The sequence below is a fragment of the Protopterus annectens genome, chromosome 1.part1 (assembly GCF_019279795.1).
Source record: "Protopterus annectens isolate FY-2018-M chromosome 1.part1, PAN1.0, whole genome shotgun sequence".
Classification (NCBI taxonomy): domain Eukaryota; kingdom Metazoa; phylum Chordata; order Ceratodontiformes; family Protopteridae; genus Protopterus; species Protopterus annectens.
The window spans coordinates 1,372,697,263-1,372,724,021 of record NC_056726.1 but is presented as its reverse complement, the minus strand read 5'-3'; the positions used below and the strand labels follow the sequence as shown (position 1 = coordinate 1,372,724,021).

Here is a 26,759-nt window from a genome sequence, read left to right as displayed (position 1 = left end):
ATTTGTTATGTGAGCTTCATCTAGGCGGTCTGTGTGGGTTAGGAAAATTAAATTTAAGTGCCTCAGCATATGTGGGTCTATATGTCTGCTCTGAATTGCATGTAATAGGTGCAGTGTGTGTACTACTGACAACCTTATTGACATTAGGAGTACTTTTATGTGAGAGTTTTGCCTCCATTGACATTGTATAAATACATCTCTCACATACCATATCAGTTTGTTTGAGAATTAACTGGTTGTCAGAAAACATGAGGTAATTTCTACATTGCCTCAGGATGTCCATCTCCAAACAGCTGGTAACAGAGATAGTGGCAAAGTTCATATCCATGGCAACAAGCCCTTTCTAATGATTATACAGTTGGAGTGAGAAAATAATGCAATGCCAGGAGTATCTGGTTTGCAACTCTGTGAACAGTGCTTGTCACTGCAAACTTGTTCTGTGTGCAACTAGTAATGCTGAAATTCCAATTGTGCTTTTCCTGGAAAAATGTCAATCAAGGTGTCTCTGTCTATGTCTATACAGGACACTGCCAAACACTTGAGGAGAAACTAATAAGTAGACCTTGAAAATTTAAGGATAAAGTATTTAGGCAGATATTCTGAAGTTAAAAAGAAATCAAGCAGTACTTACTGAAAACAAAGAATAGCTTGTCAAGAATGATGATAAGAAGGGAATCACATGAATGGCTACTGACTGGCTACTAGTAGTGCTGGTCACACTACAGCTTCGCTCTACTGGGATACAGTGCTCCTTTGTTTCTTCTCTCACCAGAAGCAAAACATTAGCACCAGTCCCAAGATGAGAAGAGGCCACAGCCTGTTTGGTGATCCACAGTCTTGTCCCAGATGATGCAAGGGTCCGTAGGCTTATTGTAACCTTTTCCTGGTAGACGCCTTAAATAGCAACCAAACCAGTCAGAAATGCCAACCACAGACACTCACTGCCCAACCAGAAACAGTCAGGAATCAATGCACTCTGCTCCTTCTCACACCAGGAGTAGAACATAAGCACAGATTCCAAGATGTTGCTTATGAAGCCATTATTAGGCTTTCCAGTGATCAGCATTCTCCAGGAAATAATGTCCCTGTGCTTCATCTCTCACCAGGAGAAAACAGAAGCACCAATCCCAAGATGACTACTAACAGGAAGAATGTGGGCTCTGCAGTAAATGGTGGTCTTGAAGTAGATGTTGCAGGTTTTAAAGGTAAGATGGAAAAGAATGGGTTAATATCCTAAGCACTGCGGTGTGCACTAAGCAGTTAGATACGAAAGATGGGTAACTTAAGCTTTAGCTGTCTACGTGGAGAGCCACTAATTTTAATAGAGGAAGATAGATTGAAAGGAAGTGGGTACTTTGTATTCTGGTTCTGTGGAATACAGTGGGATGGCCAATACATTTAAATAGTTGAAGGGGAGTGATTTCACAAAATGATAATTTTGTGCTTACTCACAACAGCCAAAGAAAAGGGAGAGGAAAGGAGATGTGTGGTCAGATTAACACATGGAGCAGACAACTAGAAAGACAGTTGAGTTTAACAACACAACAGCACTTGGATAGGAGGGTGTGAAAAAAAATTCTGTGTGACTCACAACAGATACAGCTATGGTTTCTGTCCTAGTTTTAATATGCAATTAAAAGCAGACCACAAGTAAATCACATGTAAAGAAAACAAATCACAATATACAAAATAGAAGGCAATCAAGTAATACAAAATACAAGAAAGCAAAAGTAAACTAACGTTCCCTCACAGCAAGTTGTGGCATAGTCTGCGTGAGCTTTTCCAGTAAAGTCTTATAAGTTCATACATTAGTACCAGGCTAACTGCCCTTGTGGGTCATTCCAAGCACAGCCAGTTACTGTGAAAATCAAACCTTGTAACCTGTACCTATAAGTTGAACAACTTAAACACTATGCCAACCTCCCACCCTGAACACCTTAACCACTATGCCAACCTCCCACCCTAAAAGTTACCCACTATTCACATATATGTACTAGGCTAGCTGTTCTTATGTGCCATTTTAAGCCTAACCATTTTACTTTCAAAGTTGGGAATCAAACCCTGTACATTGTGTCTGTGAGGTAAACATGTTAAATGCAGACATGTTGTAGACATGTTACAGTATTGAAATTTAATTTAGAAACGGATCATTTTGAATTTTCAGGCAGGTACAGTTCATTACTGACAGAGCAAATCAGCATACAATTCAATTCCAAAAAAGCATTACAAAAAATATAATTAGAGCAGAATTAGTAATAAACCAGTAGATGGAATACATAATCATTCCTTACATTGTAAGTGCTTTCTAAACCATATTTCTGAAACACAGGCATGCTGTTTTATCAAACAGAGTTTTAGTAGTAGTTTGAAGTTAGCAAGTTTGTTGACTTGTCTTATTTCTACTTGGAGCTCCTTCCAACTGGAAGGTGTATTTTTATAGAATTTTATTTTCAGTAGTGGCTAATTTGTAAGGGAGTCTGGCTAACTAAGTATCATCTGTACTTCTAAGAGTAAAATTACAATCCATATTAAACAGCCTGGTCTTTAAAGGTGGACATCATCCAGTATAAAGAGCTTGTAAGCAAGGGGTTAAGCAGTAGCTCATTTCTTGCTGAAACTGTAAGCCATCTGCCATTCGTTACTGCAGTACAGTGGTGTTCATTGTTACTGTAAGCCATCTGCCATTCGTTACTGCAGTACAGTGGTGTTCATTGTTACTGTAAGCCATCTGCCATTCGTTACTGCAGTACAGTGGTGTTCATTGTTACTGTAAGCCATTTGCCATTCGTTACTGCAGTACAGTGGTGATCATTGTTACTGTAAGCCATCTGCCATTCGTTACCACAGTACAGTGGTGTTCTTTGTTGTGACTGTAAGCCATCTGCTATTCATTATTGCAGTACAGTGGTGTTCTTTGCTGTTACTGTAAGTCATCTGCCATTTGTTACTGCAGTACAGTGGTGTTCTTTGTTGTTACTGTAAACTATCTACCATTCATTACTGCAGTACAGTGGTGCTCTTCGTTGTTACTGTAAGCCATCTGCCATTCGTTACTGCAGTACAGTGGTGTTCTTCATTGTTTGTAAGCCATCTGCCATTTTTCAAAGCAGTACAGTGTTGTTCTTTGTTGTTACTGTAAGCCATCTACCATTCATTATTGCAGTACAGTGGTGTTCTTTGTAGTTACTGTAAGACATCTGCCATTCGTTACTGCAGTACAGTGGTGTTCTTCATTGTTAATGTAAGCCATCTGCCATTCGTTACTGCAGTACAGTGGTGTTCTTCATTGTTAGCTTGTTTGAGGAGGCACAGTATTTTATTCACAGTGGTTTGTAATAATGTGGTATTAGCAGCTGCATCTGCAACAATATGGGGCAAGATGAAGATGAAAGACAGTACAACCGACAAAACCACACATTGATCTGCATTCTGAGACTTTTACACAGTAACGCTGAGAACTGAAAGCAAAGTAAAAAAGCTCAAATTTGACATTTGTCCACTGACAGAAAGCACCTGAAGAATGACTCTGTAACAGCTTTAACTGGACCAAAAGGGATTTTAAGAAAAGGCTTACTCGAACATTCTGACTACGTCCTCAAGCTATATCCTCCTGTGAACAATAGCATCAGAGTTCATAACATCAGACAAATGTGTTACTAGGTTTTCCTTTTACTGAAGTAGAAACAGTGCCTTATTTAATGTTAACATACTAGACAGAAATTAACTGATGAAATAATTGTTTACGCCCAAGGATACTGGGGTAATCTCTGTAGGGTGTCCCTAACAGTCTTCTAACTGAAAGTTCATGAAGTATTGCTTTGGAACAGGTAAAAACAGGAACAAGACAAGGTTCAGACCTGACTGACCACACATGCAGTGAAAGGCTACTTCACCAAGCACCTTTGGAAGTCAGAAATTTGGAAGGGCGCGAAGGATATATGTTGTGAGACGTAAGTAGTATAAAAGACCATGTTTCCTAAACATCGAGGGTAAATCATTAAAGGATTCAAAGTATGTTAAACATTAAAGATTATAACTTCTCTGCATATGCCTGAAAACATACAAACAAGGGTGGCAAAATTAGAAATATAAAATGTGATGACCACAGACTTTTCAACTATACAAGACAGAAGACAGAAAAGTCATACTGAGAATACTCTTGCCACATGACACAGTGACGGGCTGTATATGGAAAATGTACAATAAATAGAAAGAACATGCTTCTGCTATATTACATGCATCCATTAAAATAAAGGATGTACCAGCACCTTGCACAGAAACAAAAACTGTGAAGTGGGGTCAGAAACTGAAGTACAGAGGATTTCTTTAGGCTACTGAATGTAAGTAAAAATGTGCTACTCTATCAGGACACCTGAAAATTTTAAGATCTTTAATTTTCTTCATTAGACCTCTTTAGGACTTTTCCAACTGAATGATATGCTTGGATTTTTACATTGTAAAGGGAGCATTGTATTCGATGATTGGTCTGATAATGGGTGAGTTCAGTGGTAGAAGAACATTTTTTGGATCTTTTAAAAATTCCCTAAGAAGTTAACTAGGCCAGATAGAAGGATTTCTTGATGACATTGGAAGCTTGATCCCTGAAGGAGAGAGACTTGTACACAAAAGTATCAAAGGCCTCTTATAAACATATCTGTCTGAAAAGGAGAGACATTTTAACATATGAGGTGGCTCAGGTAGGAGCAGCATTTTTGCAAAATGCTATTGTGCTCACTGTTTCTGAATGTAGCTTAAGGTTGTTTTGAGTATACTGGGTATGTGAATATATTGCCTTTGTTGAAGCTATTTAGTATCAGTGGATGACTGGATAACAGTGCTCAGACTGCGATCATCAGTAAACTTGGATAACTACACTTCTAGGATATTGGCTTGGATGTCTGCAAAATACATTTCAAATATGTGAGGCCTCAGCACTCATCCCTGTGGTTCTGCACTAGTTAAAATTTTTACAATCAGACAGGATTCCAGGACCTTTCATAAGATGGCATCTAATGGATAGCCAGTTGTAAGCCAGCAGACAAAGTAGGGATTTATATTAAATTTGTGTAATTTTTTTTAGTTTCCGGCATGGGGTATAATGTCAAAAGCCTTGACCAGGTTGAGTTAAGCACTGTCCATAGACCCTGTAATCTTATCAAAGAAGTTTACGAGGTTCAAAGATAAGGACTTCCCTTCACAAAACCGTACTGATTGTGATCTAGACAAGATCTAGGCTGCCTGTTTGCATAAATGAGTCCTGCTATGATATGTTCCATGGCTTTGCATATAAGGCTGGTAAGGTTTGATATCATCTTGGTCTGTAGACAATACACCTTTGTGTAGGGGAGTCAGAGTGACTGCTCTCCAGGCATAAGGCACAAACACCTGTGGACTGGCAGAGGTTGAACAGTTTAAGCAAAAACTCAGACAGCACATATTTGACACTGATGAGAATGCAGCATGATTATAATATCTGGTCCTATGGAGGTATTGAATGGTGCAGCGGCAGCATTGTCACTTCACAGCAAGAGGTTTGATTCTCGGCTGGGGTGCATTTGTGCGGAGTCTGCATGTCCTCCCTGTGTCCATGTGAGTTTTCCTCCCATGTCACAAAGACATGCATCTATAGAATTTCACCATGGGCCTCTGCTGAAAGTTGGCTTTGTTCCAAGTCGCTCCAAGTCAGACTTTCCTGGTAAACAAATGTAAAATTTTTAAAAAAATTAAATATATTTTTAGCATTTGACATGAATTCTATGACTCATTCCATTGAGATTTCTGAGGAATCTAAATTTTCAAGGGCAGTAAAGGAAACAATGGTGGTAGACTAGATAAAGCTAGCACTAAATTTCTCAGCTAACATATTGGCTATATCCTTTGGATCATAAATGGTGACAGTGTTATGGCTGAGCTCAGAGCATTGTGGGGCATTATTCATTAAATTTGTGAAATAACTGAAGAAAGATGTGTAGTTTCCTTTAGTATTTCTAATGACCTTAAGTGTGTACTCTGATTTACATTTTCTAATATTGCTTTTAACTCGCTCAAGCTTAAAACACCTTTTGTGTATACTTTCTGTTCATATTCATACTGCCTTACAGTATTCAGAACTTGTTTTGGATCTGTTTTTTTTAACTAAGTAACTTACCAGCTAATAATAGGCAGTATTAGAAAGGGCAAGGAATTATTGACAAAATGACACTCGAGGTTAGGTACAAACCTGTATGTCACCTGGTACATAGCCAACTGGCTCACAGACAGGACTCAGAAAGTTAGACTTTGGAAGTCCACCTCTACTAAGAGGCCAGTCACAAGTGAAGTCCCTCTGGGATCAGTCCTTGGATCACTCCTTTTTGGCATTTACTTCTCAGGGTCAAGGCCAATGTCAGTGGTCTCCGCCTGACTAAATTTGAAGATGATTGCAAATTAGGAGCTGATTTGAATCTCACACTGACACAAATGTTCTCCAGGAGGGGCTGACACAGACAAACAACTGGCGTCAAAGCCATGGACTAAAACTAAATGCCAAGAAATGCATAATAGTATCCTTTGGGAAGTCATCCATCCTTGGTAACTATCGTATTGACAACACACCCCTTAGAGTTGACCCAGTAGTCAGGGACTTAGAGACACACATAGATAATAATCTAGCCTTTAACCATCATGTGTCTACAGTGGTGAGGAAATCATTCTATGTTGCGCAACTTATAAACAAAGGTATGGCATATAAGTCCAAGGAAGTTATTATTCCACTGTATTTGGCATTCATCAGACCTATCATTGAGTACAATGTTTTCTTTAGTATGTCCCTAACCAGACAGATCCAACAAATGGAACGTCCACAGAGGTTTTCACTAAAAGAATACAGGGCATAAGTAATATGCCCTAGGCAGGCTGCCACAAGGCCCTATCCCTGCATTCTGTCTCCCACAGGCCTTTAAGGGGAGATCTATGCCTGGCATACAGGGCACCATCAGAACCCACTATGATGGATCTCCTGCATATCCACAAAACACACAGTACCAGAATTACCTGTTCTAAAGACTTAAACCTTGCCTGTGATATAAATAGGACCTGCTGGAGAGATAGTTATGTATCCCAGAGACTACCCATCTATGGAACAGGCTCCCCATCCATGTGAAGCAGAGTTCCTCCCTAACCCAATTCAAGTGCAACTTGGACAATTGGATGGGAAACAGGAAATTCATCCCTGGTTTGGCACTAGTGTCCCTAATGCAAACAGATAACCTGTAAATGGTTCATCGAAAATAAAATTGCCAAAGATTTTAAAGACAACCACAAGGCATTCTATAACTATGTCAAGAATCTAAATGGCAATGCTCAGATATGCTCTGAGCTACAACAGAATGGCATTAAATATACTGATCCCAAGGATATTGCCAATATCCTGGCAGATCGATTCAGTACCAACTTCACCCCCCTCTCACCCCCTAAATGGCCCATCTCAATACCAGAAGATTGCCAAATTCTGGTAATAATGGCCACACAGGTAAAAAACACACTCTCCAAAGCTAAGAATACAGCATCCATGGGTCCAGATAACATCCGGGGCTGTGTACTACATGAACTACAAAATGAACTGGCCACCTCACCTATGTGTCATGTTTAATCATACCTCACCTCAGGCTTCATGCCCACTGAGTGGCATACAGCTACAGTTATCCCACTCCACAAGGGGGGATCCACCTTGGATCCTGGGAACTACCGCCCCATTAGTCTGATGAGACTGATCTGCAAGGCCATGGAATGTATTATCATGGAACTTATAAACAAAGACATTGGCAACCTTAAAACACTGGACCCCACCCAATTTGGGTTCGTGAAGGGCCGATCTTGTCACCTGAACTTGAATGACTTCTTCGAATCAGTCTCCAGAGCCGTGGACAAGGGTAAGGCAGTCCACACAGCCTATCTGGACCTCGCCAAGGCCTTTGACACCATCCCCCACTCTGGAATCATAAATAAACTTACTAAGTTGGGCATTAATCCCTACATCATTCGATAGGTTGCCAACTGGCTTACTGACAGAACCCACACTGTAAAAGTAGCTGACTCCAAATCCAACTCCAGACAAGTGACAAGTGGAGTACCTCAGGGTTCAGTCCTGGGAACTCTCTTGTTTGGCATCAACTTCTCTGAAGTACAGGCCAACACTAAGGGACTCTGGCTAACAAAGTTCGCAGATGGCTGCAAACTGGAAGCCATTATTGAATCCCCAAATTATGTTGATACTCTAAAAAAGGGCCTTACAGAAATAGATGCTTGGTGCCAGAGACATGGGCTCAAGCTCAGTGCCAAGAAAAGTACAGTTATCCTCTTTGGGAAGAAACATGTACCCATGAATTACCACATAGTTGGCAGTACACTAAACACCAAAAGTGTGATAAGAGACTTAGGAACACAGGTGGACAGTGGACTCACGTTCAATAACTACATCGCCACAACAGTTAGCAAATCCTTCTATGTGGCACACCTCATCACTAAGGGCTTTTCATCCAGAAAAAAGGAGGTCATTGTCCCACTGTATTCATCCTTCATTAGACCCATTATAGAATACAATGCCCCATTTGGTATGTACCTCTCAAGACATCTGCAACAACTGGAAAAGCCGCAGAAATACTGCACTAAAAGAATCACAGGCCTAAAGCAGATGCCCTATGCTGACCGCCATAAAACCTCCAGCTATACTCTGTTGCATATCATCTACTCCGAGGTGACCTCTGCTTAACATACAAGACCATGTCAAACCCAGAGCTGTTGGACATGCTACACTTAAAGAAATCCCAATCCCTCAGAGCCACATGCTCCTGGGATCTAAACCTTGTTATCACAATAAACAAAACATGCTGGAGGGATAGGTTCCTGACCCAGAGACTCCCCAGACTCTGGAATAGACTGCCCATACATGTCAAGCAGAGCACCTCTTTGGCCCTCTTCAAAAGGAACCTTGATGATTAGATGGGAGAAAGGAAATTCACCCCAGGGATCACGTCAGTCGCCCTGCTAGACAGGGGTCCAGGGAAGTAAATAGTGTGGGAAGAAATAGCCAGGGAGTTGTTATGGCTAGGCTTGTATAGGCCCTAGGGCTGATAGCCTAGTACCAACTTATGAACCTATGAACCTATGAATCTCCCAGGCCCATGTTTATACTTATGAAGGCTATCAGAACTTATCAGAGATTTGAGATGCATGGTTAGGCTTAAAAAGGCCCTTTTGGTCGTTAGCCTAGTAAACAACAATGAACCTATGACACTAAGATTGTTAGTCTAGGATGTCCTGCAGTGGGGAAATTATTCTTTTCCACTTAAAATTCATACTTTCAAATGTATATTTTCATAATTGAGAGACCTACATGTTATTAAGATTTATGGTGTGAAACACCAATATGGGAGACAGGACAATTCACTGAAAATGCTGGTTTATATCAAACTATACTAGAAAAATTGCTAGTCGTTTGCTACTTTGCTACTAATTATGAACATAAGCAATATTTCCATGTGTACTTAAAACTTCAAAACTCGAGAGACTTACAATCTATTGCATGACATTAAATGAAACCTTAGATGTTATTGAAGAAAACTGAATTTGATATTTGCACTATGTGTTGTACATCATGAGAGATATCCAGTATAATTTGTTTTTCTAATTATACAATTCAGCATGTTTTCATATTTCTGTAAATATCTCAATAAACGTGCACTTAAAGAGTAATTTCTTGTTGTCATGTGAAAGCTTATGCCTGGGTAGCAAAAGTGTTCTAATAATATATGTCTAGGTTGTACAGTTTCCAGGACATGAAATTTTGTTTGTAAAGGTATACAAAAATATAATTTGGACTTTGTGTGTATAATAATATATCACAGTACTTATGGAAAAGACTATGAATGCACTATTATCACTGCAAAGAATACTTCTTACTAATAACATTGCTATTTGTACAGTTTTATTAGATGTTACTGTTCACAAAATATTAAAATTTGTTTATCTTATGCTTTTTAAGTTTATTTTTTCAGAAAATGCTCTGGAATCTAAGATGGCTGCTAGAGGTGTGACATTCCATATGACATAGGTATTATGTTCATTCCTGACATGTTTCAATGTGGTCTTGAGACGGAGGTGTGGATGTGAACTTTTTACAGCATTTTGTTATTTTTCTTCTTTTGTTACTGAGTTTATTCACGTGAGAGTTCCATCAGAAAGGTGCAATATGATCAGATGAGCACCTTATTGCTTTCTGCTGGTTATATTAAGATCTGCCCAAAATCAACAACTTGAAAACTGAAGCAAGACACAGGCAGACAGAGAGAGTGACAGAAATGGTGATACAGGTGAAAGGTTTGCCAAGTTATTTGTTTAGCATTAGATAAACTGCATTTACTGAATGAATATGAATATTTTGCTTCTTTGAATGACACAGTAGTTTGCCTCATAAACAATAACAATATCAGCATGCAATGTGCTTTTTCATACCTGTTCCTTCCCTGTTGAAGATTCTGTGCACAGTAACCTATAGCCTTGAATAGGACTGCTTGTATATGCAGGGGGGTCCCAGGAAACAAAAATGGAGGTAGGTGAGGTTGCTATTGCTTTTAGGTTTTCCAGTGGCCCTGGCACCTGCACTGAGATAAAAAAATAAAATATAAAAACACTACTCATGTTTGCAAAATGGATATATTTTAATTATTCATTCTATACCAAATCTATGCAATGTTTACAAAATATAATATATGTCTTTGGATAAATCATCCTATGTCTGGCTCAGACTAAATATTAATGCCAGCATTTGCATACTGTTGTTTAATGAGATCTGTGTATTTAGTCATGGTACACAGCTTCATAAATAATTTATGCATTTATGTAATGCAGCAGTATCATTTGTTTTTCTTACTCTGTATAGTACTGTATTTGCAAGAAGATGTATGAACAGCCAGAGCTGTAATAATTTAAAACTCTTTCCAGTATGTCTATCTGCCTCATTCCGTGGCTGTCTTTCAGTTTCATTGTGAGTGTGTTTGTCCACACAGGTGTGCTCGTGTGTGTGTGTGTGTGTGTATGCATGATTGTGTGTGTGTATGCATGATTTTGTGTGTGTATGTGTGTGTGTGTGTGTGTGTGTGTGTGTGTGTGTGTGTGTGTGTGTGTGTGTGTGTGTGTGTGTGTGTGTGATTTTGTGTGTGTGTGTGTGTGTGTGTGTGTGTGCCATTTATAATCTTGAAATACTGAAATGTCAAATTTCAGTATCTCAAGACTATAAACCCGAATGTTTAAAATAGCAAAAGTTCATAATCGCGAATTCGAATATTTCAAATTCGCGGTTATGGCATTACACTACGTGATGTCCTGGATTGTGTGTTTATGGTGCACGGTGCTATGTGTGGATCTAGGTGTTTTGTCAGGTAAGTGAGTGTTTTGTAAGGGATTTGAGTGGGGGTTAGAGTGTGTTTGAGTGTGCTGATATGTTTGATGTGTGTGTGAGGGACTGGAGAATGTGCGTGTGTGAGTTTCCTTTTGTTTCCTGTTTGTGCGATCTCGGCATTATTATATATAAGTAGAGGGGGGTGGGGGGCTTGCCCCTCACATGGAGGGTGCAGGGGGCTTGCCCCCCTGCTAATGTGTGTATGAGTTGTGTATGTGTGTAGTTTTTGTTTGTTTATGTTGTGTTGTGGGTGTTGTGGTGTATGTTTCGTGTAGTGCATGCGGTTTGTTTGGTGTTTTGAATTTCGCAGTTTTGGACTCGGGTTTTGTAGTTTCGGTGTTTTGTGGATTCAGTTTCATAGTTTTGAGAAAGTGAAATTCGATGTTTCAGTATTTCGAGATTATGAAGTGAACAGGTGTGTGTGTGTATGCATGACTGCGTGCATGAGCGTTTTTGTGTATGTGTGTAAGTGTGTCTGTGTATATGCCTATCTAGAAGTCCTTCTTTCATCTGCCATTCCAGTCATGGTTACGCATATGTATTTGTTAGCTATCTTTCATTGCCTTTCTTAACTTCATAACCATTACAACAGAATAACCCAGTTATTAGAAAAAAAAATAACACCATACTGTTTGACATAAAGTCCTACAGCCTCTTTCAGGTCACACTTATTTGGATCACTACAGTAAGAACACGAGGTAACAAGCTTCAAGTCTTTACAGCTGACTAGATAGTGTTTATTGCTGGACATGCCATAATATCAGTACATTGATCATTTGGTATGCGTCAAGAGTGCTGCATCATATACACAGCAGCTCTGACAGAACTTAACACTAATGCTACAATACATTGTTACACTCTGATGTTAATAATGGTAGTGAAATTAATGTAATACCCATTTTTTCATGTAGAAAAAAAACTTATTTTTGGCAGAACATAATGATCGTGAATTGCTATGAATATAGAAAATTAAATTATTTTTTAAAGTTTGGTGAGGAATCACCTCCCCCTGCCCATATTTATTTATTTATTTTACATTTCTTTACAGGGAGATGTCCAACTGGGCATTACAGGAAATATAAAATTTCACACCGTGGCAACATTTGCACCACACATTAGCAGCTACACAAATACATACACATAGTAAGAGCAGAGTCAAAACTCTTCATACAGTAGTGAAAATATATATATATAATAGATACATCAGTAATCACACACAGTAAACTGTAAGACTATGCAGGACAAATTATGCTAATATGCATATGTGAGAGTTGTCTCACTCCCTGAAGTTACGTTTTATATTTAATTCTCAGAATATTACACAAGGTAGGAAAAGAAAATAGCATTTGTGCAAACTCATTCACCTTCCTTAACCCTTCATGTGACAGATTCAAAGAAGGAAAACAGCATTCTTGAAACACATGACTCAAAGTTGTCTTATTCAACCACTTTTTTCTGAAGAAAATGTCTACAATCAGAACAAAAATGAAGCACACAGCTAGGCATAACAAAATGTGTGGTCAGCAAAAGAAAAAGAAGCCAAACAAAAGAGGAAGACTTTAATAAAACTGTTGGGGGGGGTGACAGTACAATAACTCATTGCTTAAGACTTCCTCCACAAAACAAAAGGGTCTGAGGTTTAATTTCATATTCTTGTTAGACTGCATGTAGAATTTACATGTCCCCCCATAGTAGACAAGGTTTTCTCTGACATCTTTGGTTTCATCTCAGCTTCCAAAACCATGAAGACGAGTGGCTACTTTCCATATATTGTAATTATGTCTGGAATTATATCCAGAGTCATGCCTGAAGTGGGTCCATGGAGCATTAGCTCATTTTTTTCCATTAGTAAAATAAATAAAGACATAATTAAAATACATATCTATACCGATGTGCATGGTGTGCTTTGATTATGCTCCAATACTGGGAAAAAGACAACTTAGCTGAGTACTACTCAAGTCTGAAAGCCAATATTAACAACATTTATAAAGGTGCGTAACAAATGTTAAGCACCCCTCTAACCTTTGTTAATGCTGGGTCTCGCTCTAGGCACTGAGTACTGCCAGTGGTCTCCAATGGTTTTATCAGCTTTCAGAGCCAGTAAAACACTGCATGTTTTTTTATTTTTTCGTGTTTTCTGTAACCAGTAGTGTATGGAGCAGATAAAGCTCCATGCACAATAAAGAACTATGATGACTGTGTCTCTGATTGTAAGTCTCCATTATGTGTTCCTGACATGAATGTCAGGATTCAACTCATGAGCAAATTTCTTGGCATTCGTGTCTCAAACATATAATAATATGGATGTGACTGGGAGATTCAATCATAATACTCTCTATAATATGTTAATTTGAACATGTAATAAATTATTGTTGCAGATTGTGCTAGTAACACAACACAGAAGGATAACACAGTTTAAAGGCTTCTTCTTTGCTATCTGCTAAACACAGGGTGATTTTTCTTTTGATTTGCACACCTGATTTACCAAGCTACAGAGAGCAATACTTTTAATTACATACTTTCCACTGTTGTGGAACTTTTAAGGTGACTGCACTATTCATTTAAAATGAATATTGTGTTCACCTATAAAAGAGTGTATCGTCAGCATTAGAACAGTTAAGTGTGTGTGGGGGGGGGGGGTGAGGAGTCCGAGTGCATTGAGCAAGTCTTGCCTCCTATGTAAAATCAAAAATTTCCTTTTTTTAAAAAAAAAGTTCTGGAGGTGAAGTGTGAAATCTTGCTACATTCAGTTTCAAGTTGGTCAGAATTTTAAGTTGTAAGCAACTGCAATACTTCCACTTTTTTGGTAAAGCAGGAATCAGTGATGTGGACTGCTAGGTTTTAGTACATGTAGAGAATCACACCAGTAAGGAAACAAATAGGGAATTAGTGGGATCCACTGAACTAGTGATTTTGATTTTACCCCAGGTCAATTCAATTTAATCATAAGATACGTCTACAGGATGCCTTCTGAGTACAGCAAAATAGTATTAAATTAGCTTACAATGAAATTGGTAATGCATTGTGATTCCTAACAGATTGCACATTTTGTCTTGTGCACAGCATTCTTGTGTGAATTCCCTACCTTACTTACATAGTTGCATGCTATTTTGATTGTACATTTTGTCTTGTGCAGAACATTCCTGTGTGAATTCCCTACCTTACATACATAGTTACATGCTATTTTGATTGTACATTTTGTCTTGTGCACAACATTCCTGTGTGAATCCCCTACCTTACTCACATAGTTACATACTATTTTGATTGTACACTTTGTCTTGTGCACATTCCTGTGTGAATTCCCTACCTTACTCACATAGTTACATGCTATTTTGATTGTACACTTTGTCTTGTGCACATTCCTGTGTGAATCCCCTACCTTACCCACACAGTTACATACTATTTTGATTGTACATTTTGTCTTATGCACAACATTCCTGTGTGAATTCCCTACCTTACTCACATAGTTACATGCTATTTTGATTGTACACTTTGTCTTGTGCACATTCCTGTGTGATTCCCCTTCCTTACTCACATCGTTACATACTATTTTGATTGTACATTTTGTCTTGTGCACAACATTCCTGTGTGAATTCCCTACTTTACTTACATAGTTACATGCTATTTTGATTGTACACTTTGTCTTGTGCACATTCCTGTGTGAATCCCCTACCTTACTCACATAGTTACATACTATTTTGATTGTACATTTTGTCTTGTGCACAACATTCCAGTGTGAATTACCTACCTTACTTACATAGTTACATCCTATTTTGATTGCAAATTTTGTCTTGTGCACAACATTCCTCTGTGAATCCCCTACCTTACTTATATAGTCACATACTATTTTAATTGTAAATTTTGTCTTGTGCACAACATTCCTGTGTGAATCCCCTACCTTACTCACATAGTTACATACTATTTTGATTGTACATTTTGTCTTTTTGTCTTGTGCACAACATTGCTGTGTGAATCCCCTACCTTACTTACATAGTTACATGCTATTTTGATTGTACATTTTGTCTTGTGCACAGCATTCCTTTGTGAATCCCCTACCTTACTTACATAGTTACATGCTATTTTTATTGTACATTGTGTCTTGTGCACAACATTCCTGAGTGAATTTCCTACCTTACTCACACAGTTACATACTATTTTGATTGTACATTTTGTCTTGTGCACAACATTCCTGTGTGAATCCCCTACCTTACATACATAGTTACATGCTATTTTGATTGTACATTTTGTCTTGTGCAGAACATTCCTGTGTGAATTCCCTACCTTACTTACATAGTTACATACTATTTTGATTGTACATTTTGTCTTGTGCAGAACATTCCTGTGTGAATTCCCTACCTTACTCACAGTTACATGCTATTTTGATTGTACATTTTGTCTTGTGCAAAACATTCCTGTGTGAATCCCCTACCTTACATACATAGTTACATGCTATTTTGATTGTACATTTTGTCTTGTGCAGAACATTCCTGTGTGAATTCCCTACCTTACTCACAGTTACATACTATTTTGATTGTACATTTTGTCTTGTGCACAACATTCCTGTGTGAATCCCCTACCTTACATACATAGTTACATGCTATTTTGATTGTACATTTTGTCTTGTGCAGAACATTCCTGTGTGAATTCCCTACCTTACTTACATAGTTACATACTATTTTGATTGTACATTTTGTCTTGTGCACAACATTCCTGTGTGAATCCCCTACCTTACATACATAGTTACATGCTATTTTGATTGTACATTTTATCTTGTGAAGAACATTCCTGTGTGAATTCCCTACCTTACTCACACAGTTACATACTATTTTGATTGTACATTTTGTCTTGTGCACAGCATTCCTGTGTGAATCCCCTACCTTACATACATAGTTATATGCTATTTTGATTGTACATTTTGTCTTGTGTGGAACATTCCTGTGTGAATTCCCTACCTTACTCACACAGTTAGATACTATTTTGATTGTACATTTTGTCTTGTGCACAACATTCCTGTGTGAATCCCCTACCTTACATACATAGTTACATGCTATTTTGATTGTACGTTTTGTCTTGTGCAGAACATTCCTGTGTGAATTCCCCACCTTACTCACACAGTTACATACTATTTTGATTGTACATTTTGTCTTGTGCATGACATTCCTGTGTGAATCCCCTACCTTACATACATAGTTACATGCTATTTTGATTGTACATTTTGTCTTGTGCAGAACATTCCTGTGTGAATTCCCTACCTTACTCACATAGTTGCATGCTATTTTGATTGTACATTTTGTCTTGTGCAGAACATTCCTGTGTGAATTCCCTACCTTACTCACATAGTTGCATGCTATTTTGATTGTACATTTTGTCTTGTGCAGAACATTCCTGTGTGAATTCCCTACCTTACATACATAGTTACATACTATTTTGATTGTACATTTTGTCTTGTGCACAACATTCCTGTGTGAATCCCCTACCTTACTCACATAGTTACATGCTATTTTGATTGTACATTTTGTCTTGTGCAGAACATTCCTGTGTGAATTCCCTACCTTACTCACATAGTTACATGCTATTTTGATTGTACATTTTGTCTTGTGCACAGCATTCCTGTGTGAATTCCCTACCTTACTTACATAGTTACATGCTATTTTGATTGTACATTTTGTCTTGTGCAGAACATTCCTGTGTGAATCCCCTACCTTACTTACATAGTTACATACTATTTTGATTGTACATTTTGTCTTGTGCAGAACATTCCTGTGTGAATTCCCTACCTTACTTACATAGTTACATGCTATTTTGATTGTACATTTTGTCTTGTGCAGAACATTCCTGTGTGAATTCCCTACCTTACTTACATAGTTACATGCTATTTTGATTGTACACTTTGTCTTGTGCAGAACATTCCTGTGTGAATTCCCTACCTTACTTACATAGTTACATGCTATTTTGATTGTACATTTTGTCTTGTGCAGAACATTCCTGTGTGAATTCCCTACCTTACTTGCATAGTTACATACTATTTTGATTGTACATTTTGTCTTGTGCACATTCCTGTGTGAATCCCCAACCTTACATACATAGTTACATACTATTTTGATTGTACATTTTGTCTTGTGCACAACATTCCTGTGTGAATCCCCAACCTTACTTACATAGTTACATGCTATTTTGATTGTACACTTTGTCTTGTGCACATTCCTGTGTGAATCCCTACCTTACTTACATAGTTACATACTATTTTGATTGTACATTGTGTCTTGTGCATGACATTCCTGTGTGAATCCCTACCTTACTCACATAGTTACATACTATTTTGATTGTACACTTTGTCTTGTGCACATTCCTGTGTGAATCCCTACCTTACTTACATAGTTACATGCTATTTTGATTGTACATTTTGTCTTGTGCACATTCCTGTGTGAATTCCCTACCTTACTCACATAGTTACATACTATTTTGATTGTACATTGTGTCTTGTGCATGACATTCCTGTGTGAATCCCTACCTTACTCACATAGTTACATACTATTTTGATTGTACATTTTGTCTTGTGCACATTCCTGTGTGAATCCCTTACCTTACATACATAGTTACATGCTATTTTGATTGTACATTTTGTCTTGTGCAGAACATTCCTGTGTGAATTCCCTACCTTACTTACATAGTTACATGCTATTTTCTTCATTTTCATTAGTGAGTGCATGTTCATAGCAGGACTTTTTTATTGGGGATACATTTTATTCATTCTTCTCAGGTCTGTTTGACTTTGTTTTACTGTCTGGTGTTGATTACCACTTATAGGTTTAATAGAATATTTTATTTTTATTGTACTGATTGGTCATTTTGTTGTATTGAAGGTCATTTTGTAGCTGCATCACTGGGCTGGAGTTTGAATATCCAATTATTTTTATATCTGATGGGAATTTGATTTTCAATATCCATATATATGTTAAGTGGCTGTGCATGACATATTTAGGTCATTTAAGGTTAGATGTCAGTTAATACTATTACATTTTTTAACTGATTTGGGAAAACTACTATTTGAAATGGCTGTAAACATAAAATATTGCACACATGGCTGACTTGGTTTTATTAATAATAACACTGTGTCACACTTTGACTTGACAAGAGGAGTGACAGTAGGGACTGCACACACTCAACATATACCAGTAAGGATATTATGTAAGCTAGTAGAAAATTTCATCAGCTGTGTGAGACAGTCAGAGATAATGAAGTCCAGGAAGTATTATGTGAATTTGCTATTAGTACTGTAGCTGTCTGAGTCAGTTGTATAGTAAGTGAGGATACCCACACTTTTTTTTCTTTTTTTGTAATTGCTACCTCTGGATGGTCTTAAGAAGTTGTTATTTGTCTTTCAGCTTTTCCTGGTTAGGGGTCGCCACAGCGGAACTCCAGTCTGCTAATGATTGGCAGTAGAGTTTTAAGATGCCGAGGTGCCAGCTTGATGCTCAACCTTCAACGAAGGCACACCTATTCACGCATGTCTTTCAAACACCACTCAACCACGGGGAGGACATGCAGACTCCACACAGAAGGCACTCCAGCCAAGAATAGAACAGGAGAACCTCCTGCTATGAGGCAACAACGCTACTGCTGCACCACCGCGGCTGGTCTTAAGAAGTACAAGACATTAAAACCTAGAATTCTGGAAATGCAGAAACATTTTTTTACAGCATGTTTCTTTAATGGTGCAAATCCCCATATGCTCCAGAGTAAGGAAAGTGTCAAGCCTGCATGTCTTTTTTATTATGTATATAAAAAAAAAAACAAGTAGAGTTCCTGCAGGACAGAAAGACAAACTCAGAAATAAAAACAGCAACACTATTTTAATGCAAGGTTAGCGCTTTCACTGTCAAACACCGCTTCATCCATTAATTAAAATGATCTGACAAACTTTCAATTCAGAATGCATATGCCTTGGACAGAGACAGGGAAAACATTCCTCTCAGAGTTGACCACTGTCACATACACCTTCTCATTGTAAACAAACTGAATCTCTCTTGACAGGTACTAGCTGTGAAAACAGTTGCTGCTTCCTATTACTGTATTCCTAAATCCTGATGCCATACTTCAAGTGATGGTAAGCTCTTAATGACCTAGAAGGAAGTGTACAGAAAACAATCTGCCACCATAAAGTGGAACATCTCATATAATTCAACTCTATTTGAAGAATTTTGAAATAGAACTAATCCCAAGTACCCTGCAGCTTTTACAGGTGTACTGGACACATACTTTATTTTGATTACAGCAACTAATCCTTCTCTAGTTTTGCCTGTACACCTGACCCATAAGTTGCTGATAATATTCACACTAAAATATGTGTAGTTTTGACTATTCTTGCTAAACTGACACTTTCCAGTGACCATCATGGGACACCATGTATGTATCACAAACTCTGCTTTACGAATACAATGCCAACTCCGTCATGTAGTGTTGCAGTGTGTGGAGAAGTACATGTGGTTCCCGTGGACCACAATTGACCATAACAACACTGTGTGAGCATTCAGTGAAATGTTCCATTTCCCTGAAGTTCTAGGGACCACTGACTGCAACCACATCACTATAAAAGTCCTACCTGCTCCACATGAACAAAGGTATATCAGCCTTAAGGTTTTTCACTTTTATCAACTGCAGCTACTCTGCAATGCACAAGGTATTGCGGGTCTATATTATATCCTCAAACGCTTAAAAAAGCGTACGCTGATTGATCGAACTTATTTTCATGAAACTGCAAAATATCAAAGCAGCAGAAACTCGAATTTTTTCCTAGGGAAAGAATTCAGTTGTCCGTTTCTGTTGCTTTGGTATTTTCAGTGTTATGGTGGAAAGTTACAGGTCGGATTCAGGTAAGTGTGCGATTGTGTGGATGTGAGTGTTAGGGTGATTTAGGTGAGTTAGGGTTAGGGCTCGGGTTAGGTGTGTGTGTGATTGAGTGGACATGAGGGTTAGGGCAGATTTAAGTGCATTAGGGTTAGGGAGCGGGTGAGGTGAGTGTGCGATAGTGACGGACCTTAGGGTTAGGGTTTGGGTTAAGGTAAGTGGGTAGTTAATGGTGTGTGCATAGTTTAGTGTAGGGTTAGGTATCAGATTTTAGGTGTATGTGTGTGGACTTCTGTTTGTTTGGTGTGCTTGTGTTGTGTGTATGTGTTTTGGATCAGCGATTTTTTTCCCTGGGAAAAAAATCGCTGATCTGACAGTTCGAGATTGTAAGCTTTCGCTTAAAGGGTTGAGGGTTAGGGTGGGTTTAAGTGAGTTAGGGTTAGGGAGCAGGTGAGGTGAGTGTGCGATAGTGATGGACCTTAGGGTTATGGTTTGGGTTAAGGTAAGTGGGTAGTTAGTGGTGTGTGCATAGTTTAGTGTAGGGATAGGTATCAGATTTTAGGTGTATGTGTGTGGATTTCTGTTTGTTTGGTGTGCTTGTGTTGTGTGTATGTGTTTTGGATCAGCGATTTTTTTCTCTGGGAAAAAAATCGCTGATCTGACAGTTCGAGATTGTAAGCTTTCACTTAAATTAGGTCGATCAATCAGCGTTCGCTTTTTTAAGAGTTCGATGATATAATATAGACCCGGTATTGCACATAATGTTACCTTTGTGCCATTGTGGCATTTAACACATTTCCCATATTTGGCAAATGCTCATCTTACACTTGCAGTCTGTACTTCTCACAGGGGCATATTATTGCTGATGCTGGATTTGACCATCTAGCATGGCTTAACACCAATATGCAACCCACAGATAATGGCTTAGATGCAATACAACCTGACCTTCTAGCATGGCTCATAACACCAATATGCAACCCACAGATAATGGCTTAGATGCAATACAACCTGTCCTTCTAACATGGCTCATAACACCAATATACAACCCACAGATAATGGCATTAGATGAAATACAACCTGACCTTCTAGCATGGCTCATAACACCAATATGCAACCCACAGATAATGGCTTAGATGCAATACAACACTGCACCATTGCAGACCTGAAACATTGTCAAATATTGTTTGCAATAAAGAAATCCCAGTTCTGCTCCCTACATTCCTCTGGGAGGATGATACAGTATTGTTCAGAGACCCGCAGACAGAGAGTTGCTGTCTCTGCAGTGCTGCACAATGTGAGAGTGTGGCAATAGGTATAGTGGACGACTGGTATCAGAGGACTATACAGACTAAAGCTAGTGTCAGAAAATGTACCAGCTGAGGAGCTGTCAGAGAAACTGGCCACAGGGGAAGACCACCGAAGGCAGAGTCTAGTGTAATACTCTGTAGTACTTGCAAAGAGGCAGCATCTGGTTTACAACAACTATGAGCCAGATTAGACACAGCAAAGATTAAAACTGATGCATACAATCCTACACCCATGACACTGACTAGCAACACTGTGACTTAGACATCACTTACTCACATATAATGTCTGTGAGGGCAGGGGACAGGACTCCTCATATGTACAGGTCAGGAGGTGACAGTGATATGAATGGGCAATGGGTACAGTGCTGGGCAGTGGTTTACTAAGGAAGTGGAAGGGAGTTTGTGATATGGTTAGGGGTTTGGTATAGATAACTATACAATGTAGGTAAGGCAAAGTCATTCCTGAGAGGGGTAGGGACCCAGCAGTATTCAGTGTGAGTTTAAAATGAGTGCCAGGAGATACCACTTCTGTAGATGTGGTTATGCTGTGTGACAGGTGTTGCCAGATCTCACGTGGGAAGTATGCAGACTGTGGATGTTTGTGGCCATAGATGCACTCCTTCTGAGGAATGGCAGTGGCACCAACACCTGCTGGCAGGGAACAAAGACACCATTACTGCTTAGCTGCAGTATGTGTCTGACTGACACACATGCCCCACATCTTTCCTGGCAGGTGTGCCGTGCTTCATCAGCCACCTCACCAGTGGTGGCATTTTGGAAGCAGCATTATGTGAATGTGAACTGTCATCCCTGTAAAGTGCACCCACATTGGAAACAGAGGAGCAGCACCACAAGAATGATGTCAGCCATGGCAAATACAGGTCACAGAGGAACCCAGCTGCCTATCGGCCATGGTAATGAGGTGAACCATGTATTGAAAACTCTCATGTACCTTATCATGCAGGTCTTGCAGGACAACTATCATGTCTGCCATGGTAGTGGGTTGCATCTGCCTGTGGCTGGATGAAGACTCTCCACATCTATAATGTAACACCCATTGCAACAACGATCTCAGATAATGACCAGATGGTATGGTGGCAATGCCCAATGCCTCCCCTCCTGACCCCTGTCCCCATGCATAGATGTGCCAACACCCACTGTAAGTCAGTACATGGGCAAGGAATAAGCTGGACATGCCCTGTTCTGCCACAGATTCTGCTGAGGTGAGGGCAGGTTCCACAGGCAACAGAACTGTGTCACATCACTAGACTTGGACAGTAGTGCACCGTTCAGATTTACTGTTGCTGAGAGAGGAACTGTGCCTTCTAACTGGGGTACCCAAAGGCCACCATCACTGGGAGTGTCCAGTGCAGTACTTACATCATGCATGCCTTGCTTCATGGTAGACAGCCCAATAACTATAGCACCTGCGAAAGGAGACTAATAAACACCTGTATGTGACATATGAAATTACTAATATGTGAAAATCCCACCAACCTGCGTTGCACCAATGCTACTGAATACAGCTCCACAGAGAAAGTTAACCTGTGTGCCTTGTGCAATATACTGTCGAGTTAACATCACAGATATGCAAGTACATGAGAGATAAAGGCGTTAAACACACATGAGCTCATGGCACAGGCATGTCCTTAAACTGTGTTACTGATATAGGTTAATGCCATCCTGACACATCCCCAACTGAGATGTGGGAAGGTGCATCCAGCTCAACTCCCAAACCCAGAGATCTATCAGGCATGAAAGTCCTTCCTGTCTCCCCAGACAAGGAATCCAGGAACACTATCGACTTCCATCCTGAAGGTTTGCCTTGTCCATGCCCATATCCTTGCCATTCATACATAATGCACTAGTCTGTTTGTCTAGCATTATTTTTCCAGTGTCCACTCAAACTCCTCAACCAGTGCCAGTTGCACCTGGTATATCGTTTGTTTGCATTGAACAAGTTGCCAGTTGGCATTTACTAGTGGCTGGCCAATGGTATGGTACATTAATGCCACCAGGTGTCTGTGGCTTATGTGTATGACATTTTGGAATCAGTGGCTGTGTCCCTGTGGCTTAGTCATCATGGTACCATGCAGGGTACTGCTTAGTAGGCCATGTCTGCCACCTAAAGCTAGCTACTTTAGATAGAACACGTCAGACACCTGAAATTGCCCAAGCCAGATTCCATAGCTTCTGCAGTCCCTCTTTGCAATATATGCACTGTTCACATGTCATACACAAGGGGAGGGGGGCTGCTCAGACAGTATGTCATCTTGTCCCTTTTGGCACACATACACTGCAGTGCTACCTTTTAGGCTGGACTGTATAAAGTATTTTGTTTGTCACTGCACAGTTAGTAGCTTTTATTATTATGGGGACTGTTCTGCCAACCAGTGAAGTACGCACTACTGATAACTGCTTTTGTTTTGTAATTCTCAGTCATTATTACTGGCCCTTTTAAATGTTTACATATTTACTTATTTATTGTTGTTTTGCCTCTCTCCATTTATGTTCCTACCTTATGGAGAGTCTGCCATGGCAGTGGATCTGAAGTGGCAGAATCTGTCACACTGTCCACCTCCCTGCCATCACTTGCTGGGTCCCCAGCTGTCTCCAGGCTAGCATCTCAGCAGATTGACACAGGTTATCAAGCAGGAGGTAACCTGGAGTATTCTCCATTGTCCCTCCTGGCCTTTTTTAGTGGGGGGGTGAGGGTGAAGGCTCTACAGGAGGGGCACACAATTGTGCATGAGTGCAGGACTAAGATTAATTTAACTCAATCAAGCCTACACCTTTCTGGATACTTCCAGCTAACACCCATAGCTCTTTATGGCACCCAAACCTTTCTTAGGCCTGACTTATTTAATTATGTGACTTACCAGCTTATAACAGGCAGGATTAGAATGGGCAAGGAATTATTAATAAAATGACACTATGATTGTTAATGTAGGAAGTTCTGCAGTAGAAAAGCCATGATGATCTTATGTGTTTTAAGCTGATTTTTCAGAAAATGCTCTGGAATGCAAGGATGTGTGTAGGTTGTTGAGAGGTGTGACATTCCATACCATATAGGTGTTAATGAGTTAAGAAGTCCAAGGATGAATTTAGGAAGTCAATGATTTTAGTGATGTCAGCAAATTACATTAATGTGGTCATGTGCACATATGTGGCAGTTAAGTGTATCTCTTCTTTTTAATGTTGGTCTCTTGCTGTCAGCAGAGTCATTATGTGAGTCACCAGAATTAAATCAGGCCAGTACTGTTGCCCAGGAGGGAAGGAAAGTCAAGCTAACTGCTCAAATCTATTGTGCTTTCCTACTTGAGTTAATCCCCCCCCAACACACACACACACACACACACACACACACACACACACACACACACACACACACACACACACACACACACACAAAACAATTACAGAACATTCTTGGTAAAAACATTGGAAACATGACTGGATCTATGACCACTGCAATAGTAGGCAAGTAACTCTTTAGTATATTCTTTTAATGTTTGTCATTCTTAATAGTATGTTTGCATTCTTGTTCAGCTGCCATTTTAAGTGCACATATTTGTTTTTGGATGAATGGTTGAAATATGTCACTTACAGTAGACGCTTTCTTGTCACAATTTAAGTATAAAAGCCAGTATAAAACTGAGAGATAATTTAAAATAAATGAAAATGGTGTTTGGTTTAATATGATTAGTAACAAACAGTTGCTGTTTTGAACATCCTCATATAACTAATATTCTTATAACTAGAAATCTAACACAAAGCAAGATTTACATTCTTTACTATTAATCTTGAGTGGATTTCATAAATTCCTAAAAACAGTACAGCTCAGGGAAAGTCAGATGAAATTATTGCTTGTTTAAAATATTTCTTGTTCTAAATTCATATAGAAATCTACATGCAGATAAAAAATCTAAATTAAAAAAAAAGTGATATATATTCACACAAACTTCTGTTCAGCAAACTGCCATTTTTTAAATGTTTCATAAACAAAAGGCATACCTCTCCAAATAAACACGTACTGGCATATAAACATTAATTTAAGGTAAAACAGTTTCTTCAGTTTCCTCTACTTTTGTTGTAGCAAATTAACTTTCTAGCAAAGATATTTTTGCTAATTACTTGAGATTTGCTGGGGCTATGTAAACTGACTGATAAGGACAAGCCATAGAGGTTTGCATACTAATATGTACTGATTACCAACTAAATGAGAAACTTTGTATACATGTTGCCCTAATGCACGTAATGCATATAAATCACTGAACAAACAAACAAATGTAAATCAGGAGAGATTCTGTGTTCAATTATAGAGTTCAGGTGTGAAATCAATCACATTAAATAGGTTTGCTAGTCCTGAATCTCATTATATTTCAATAGTGCACATAAGCAGTTTAATGTGCTTACATTCTCAATACCTCAATAGAGAAGCCTCTACAATATGTGTTGATCCCCACTGAATAAATTTAATCTAAAAAATACAGTATCTACTTCGAATCATTTCAATAAAAAGTCATATCTGTAAGTGGTAAAGAAATGTAAAAAAATGCTCATTTGTTCAGTATTATCAATTTATTCTAGTTCAGGTAGTTACTATATTAAAATCATACCTGAAGACAGAATTAATTTACAACTTTGTCACTGCATGACTATATTAACTGTAAGACATTTTTTAATGTGAATGTCAAAGATAAGGTTACACGTTCTATCAAGCTGAATGTAAAGACTGCAGGCAATATAAACAAATCTATTAATTCAGACTGTTGGGAACATAAATGTAGTGCATGGAGCACCGTAATTACTCTCCAATAACAGTTAAATGACATCCTGGTTCAGCACTAGTCTAGCAAAAGATCTGATTTTAGCAACGCTTAGAAGAGCGCTTAATAATTGTTAAGCACCTCCTATGCACTGTTAAAACTGTGTTTGGCACTAAAAGCTGACAGTGCTGGCCAGCAAACAGCAGCAGCAGTAGAAGCTGAAACAGTTTTGTTCTAACTCAGTTTCTGCAACTGAGGATGTAAATCACTTCCCCATTGCTTTATTGGCTTTCCGAGTCAGCATAAAACATCCATTTTTATTACTTTACTTTTCTGTGACTAGTACTACATGGAACACCTAAATATCCATATACTACAAAGAATTATGATTGGATCTCC

General features: G+C 38.9%; 1 protein-coding gene across 1 annotated transcript in view; it reads right to left on the bottom strand.

Annotated features, from left to right (window-relative positions):
- The window catches only part of DCC (DCC netrin 1 receptor), a 2,283,601-nt gene that overhangs the window by 915,378 nt on the left and 1,341,464 nt on the right, over window positions 1-26,759 (bottom strand). The window contains exon 10 of the mRNA XM_044089014.1: window positions 10,492-10,640. Within this exon, the coding sequence (XP_043944949.1) occupies window positions 10,492-10,640 (149 nt within the window). The remainder of the gene's footprint in view (window positions 1-10,491; window positions 10,641-26,759) is intronic.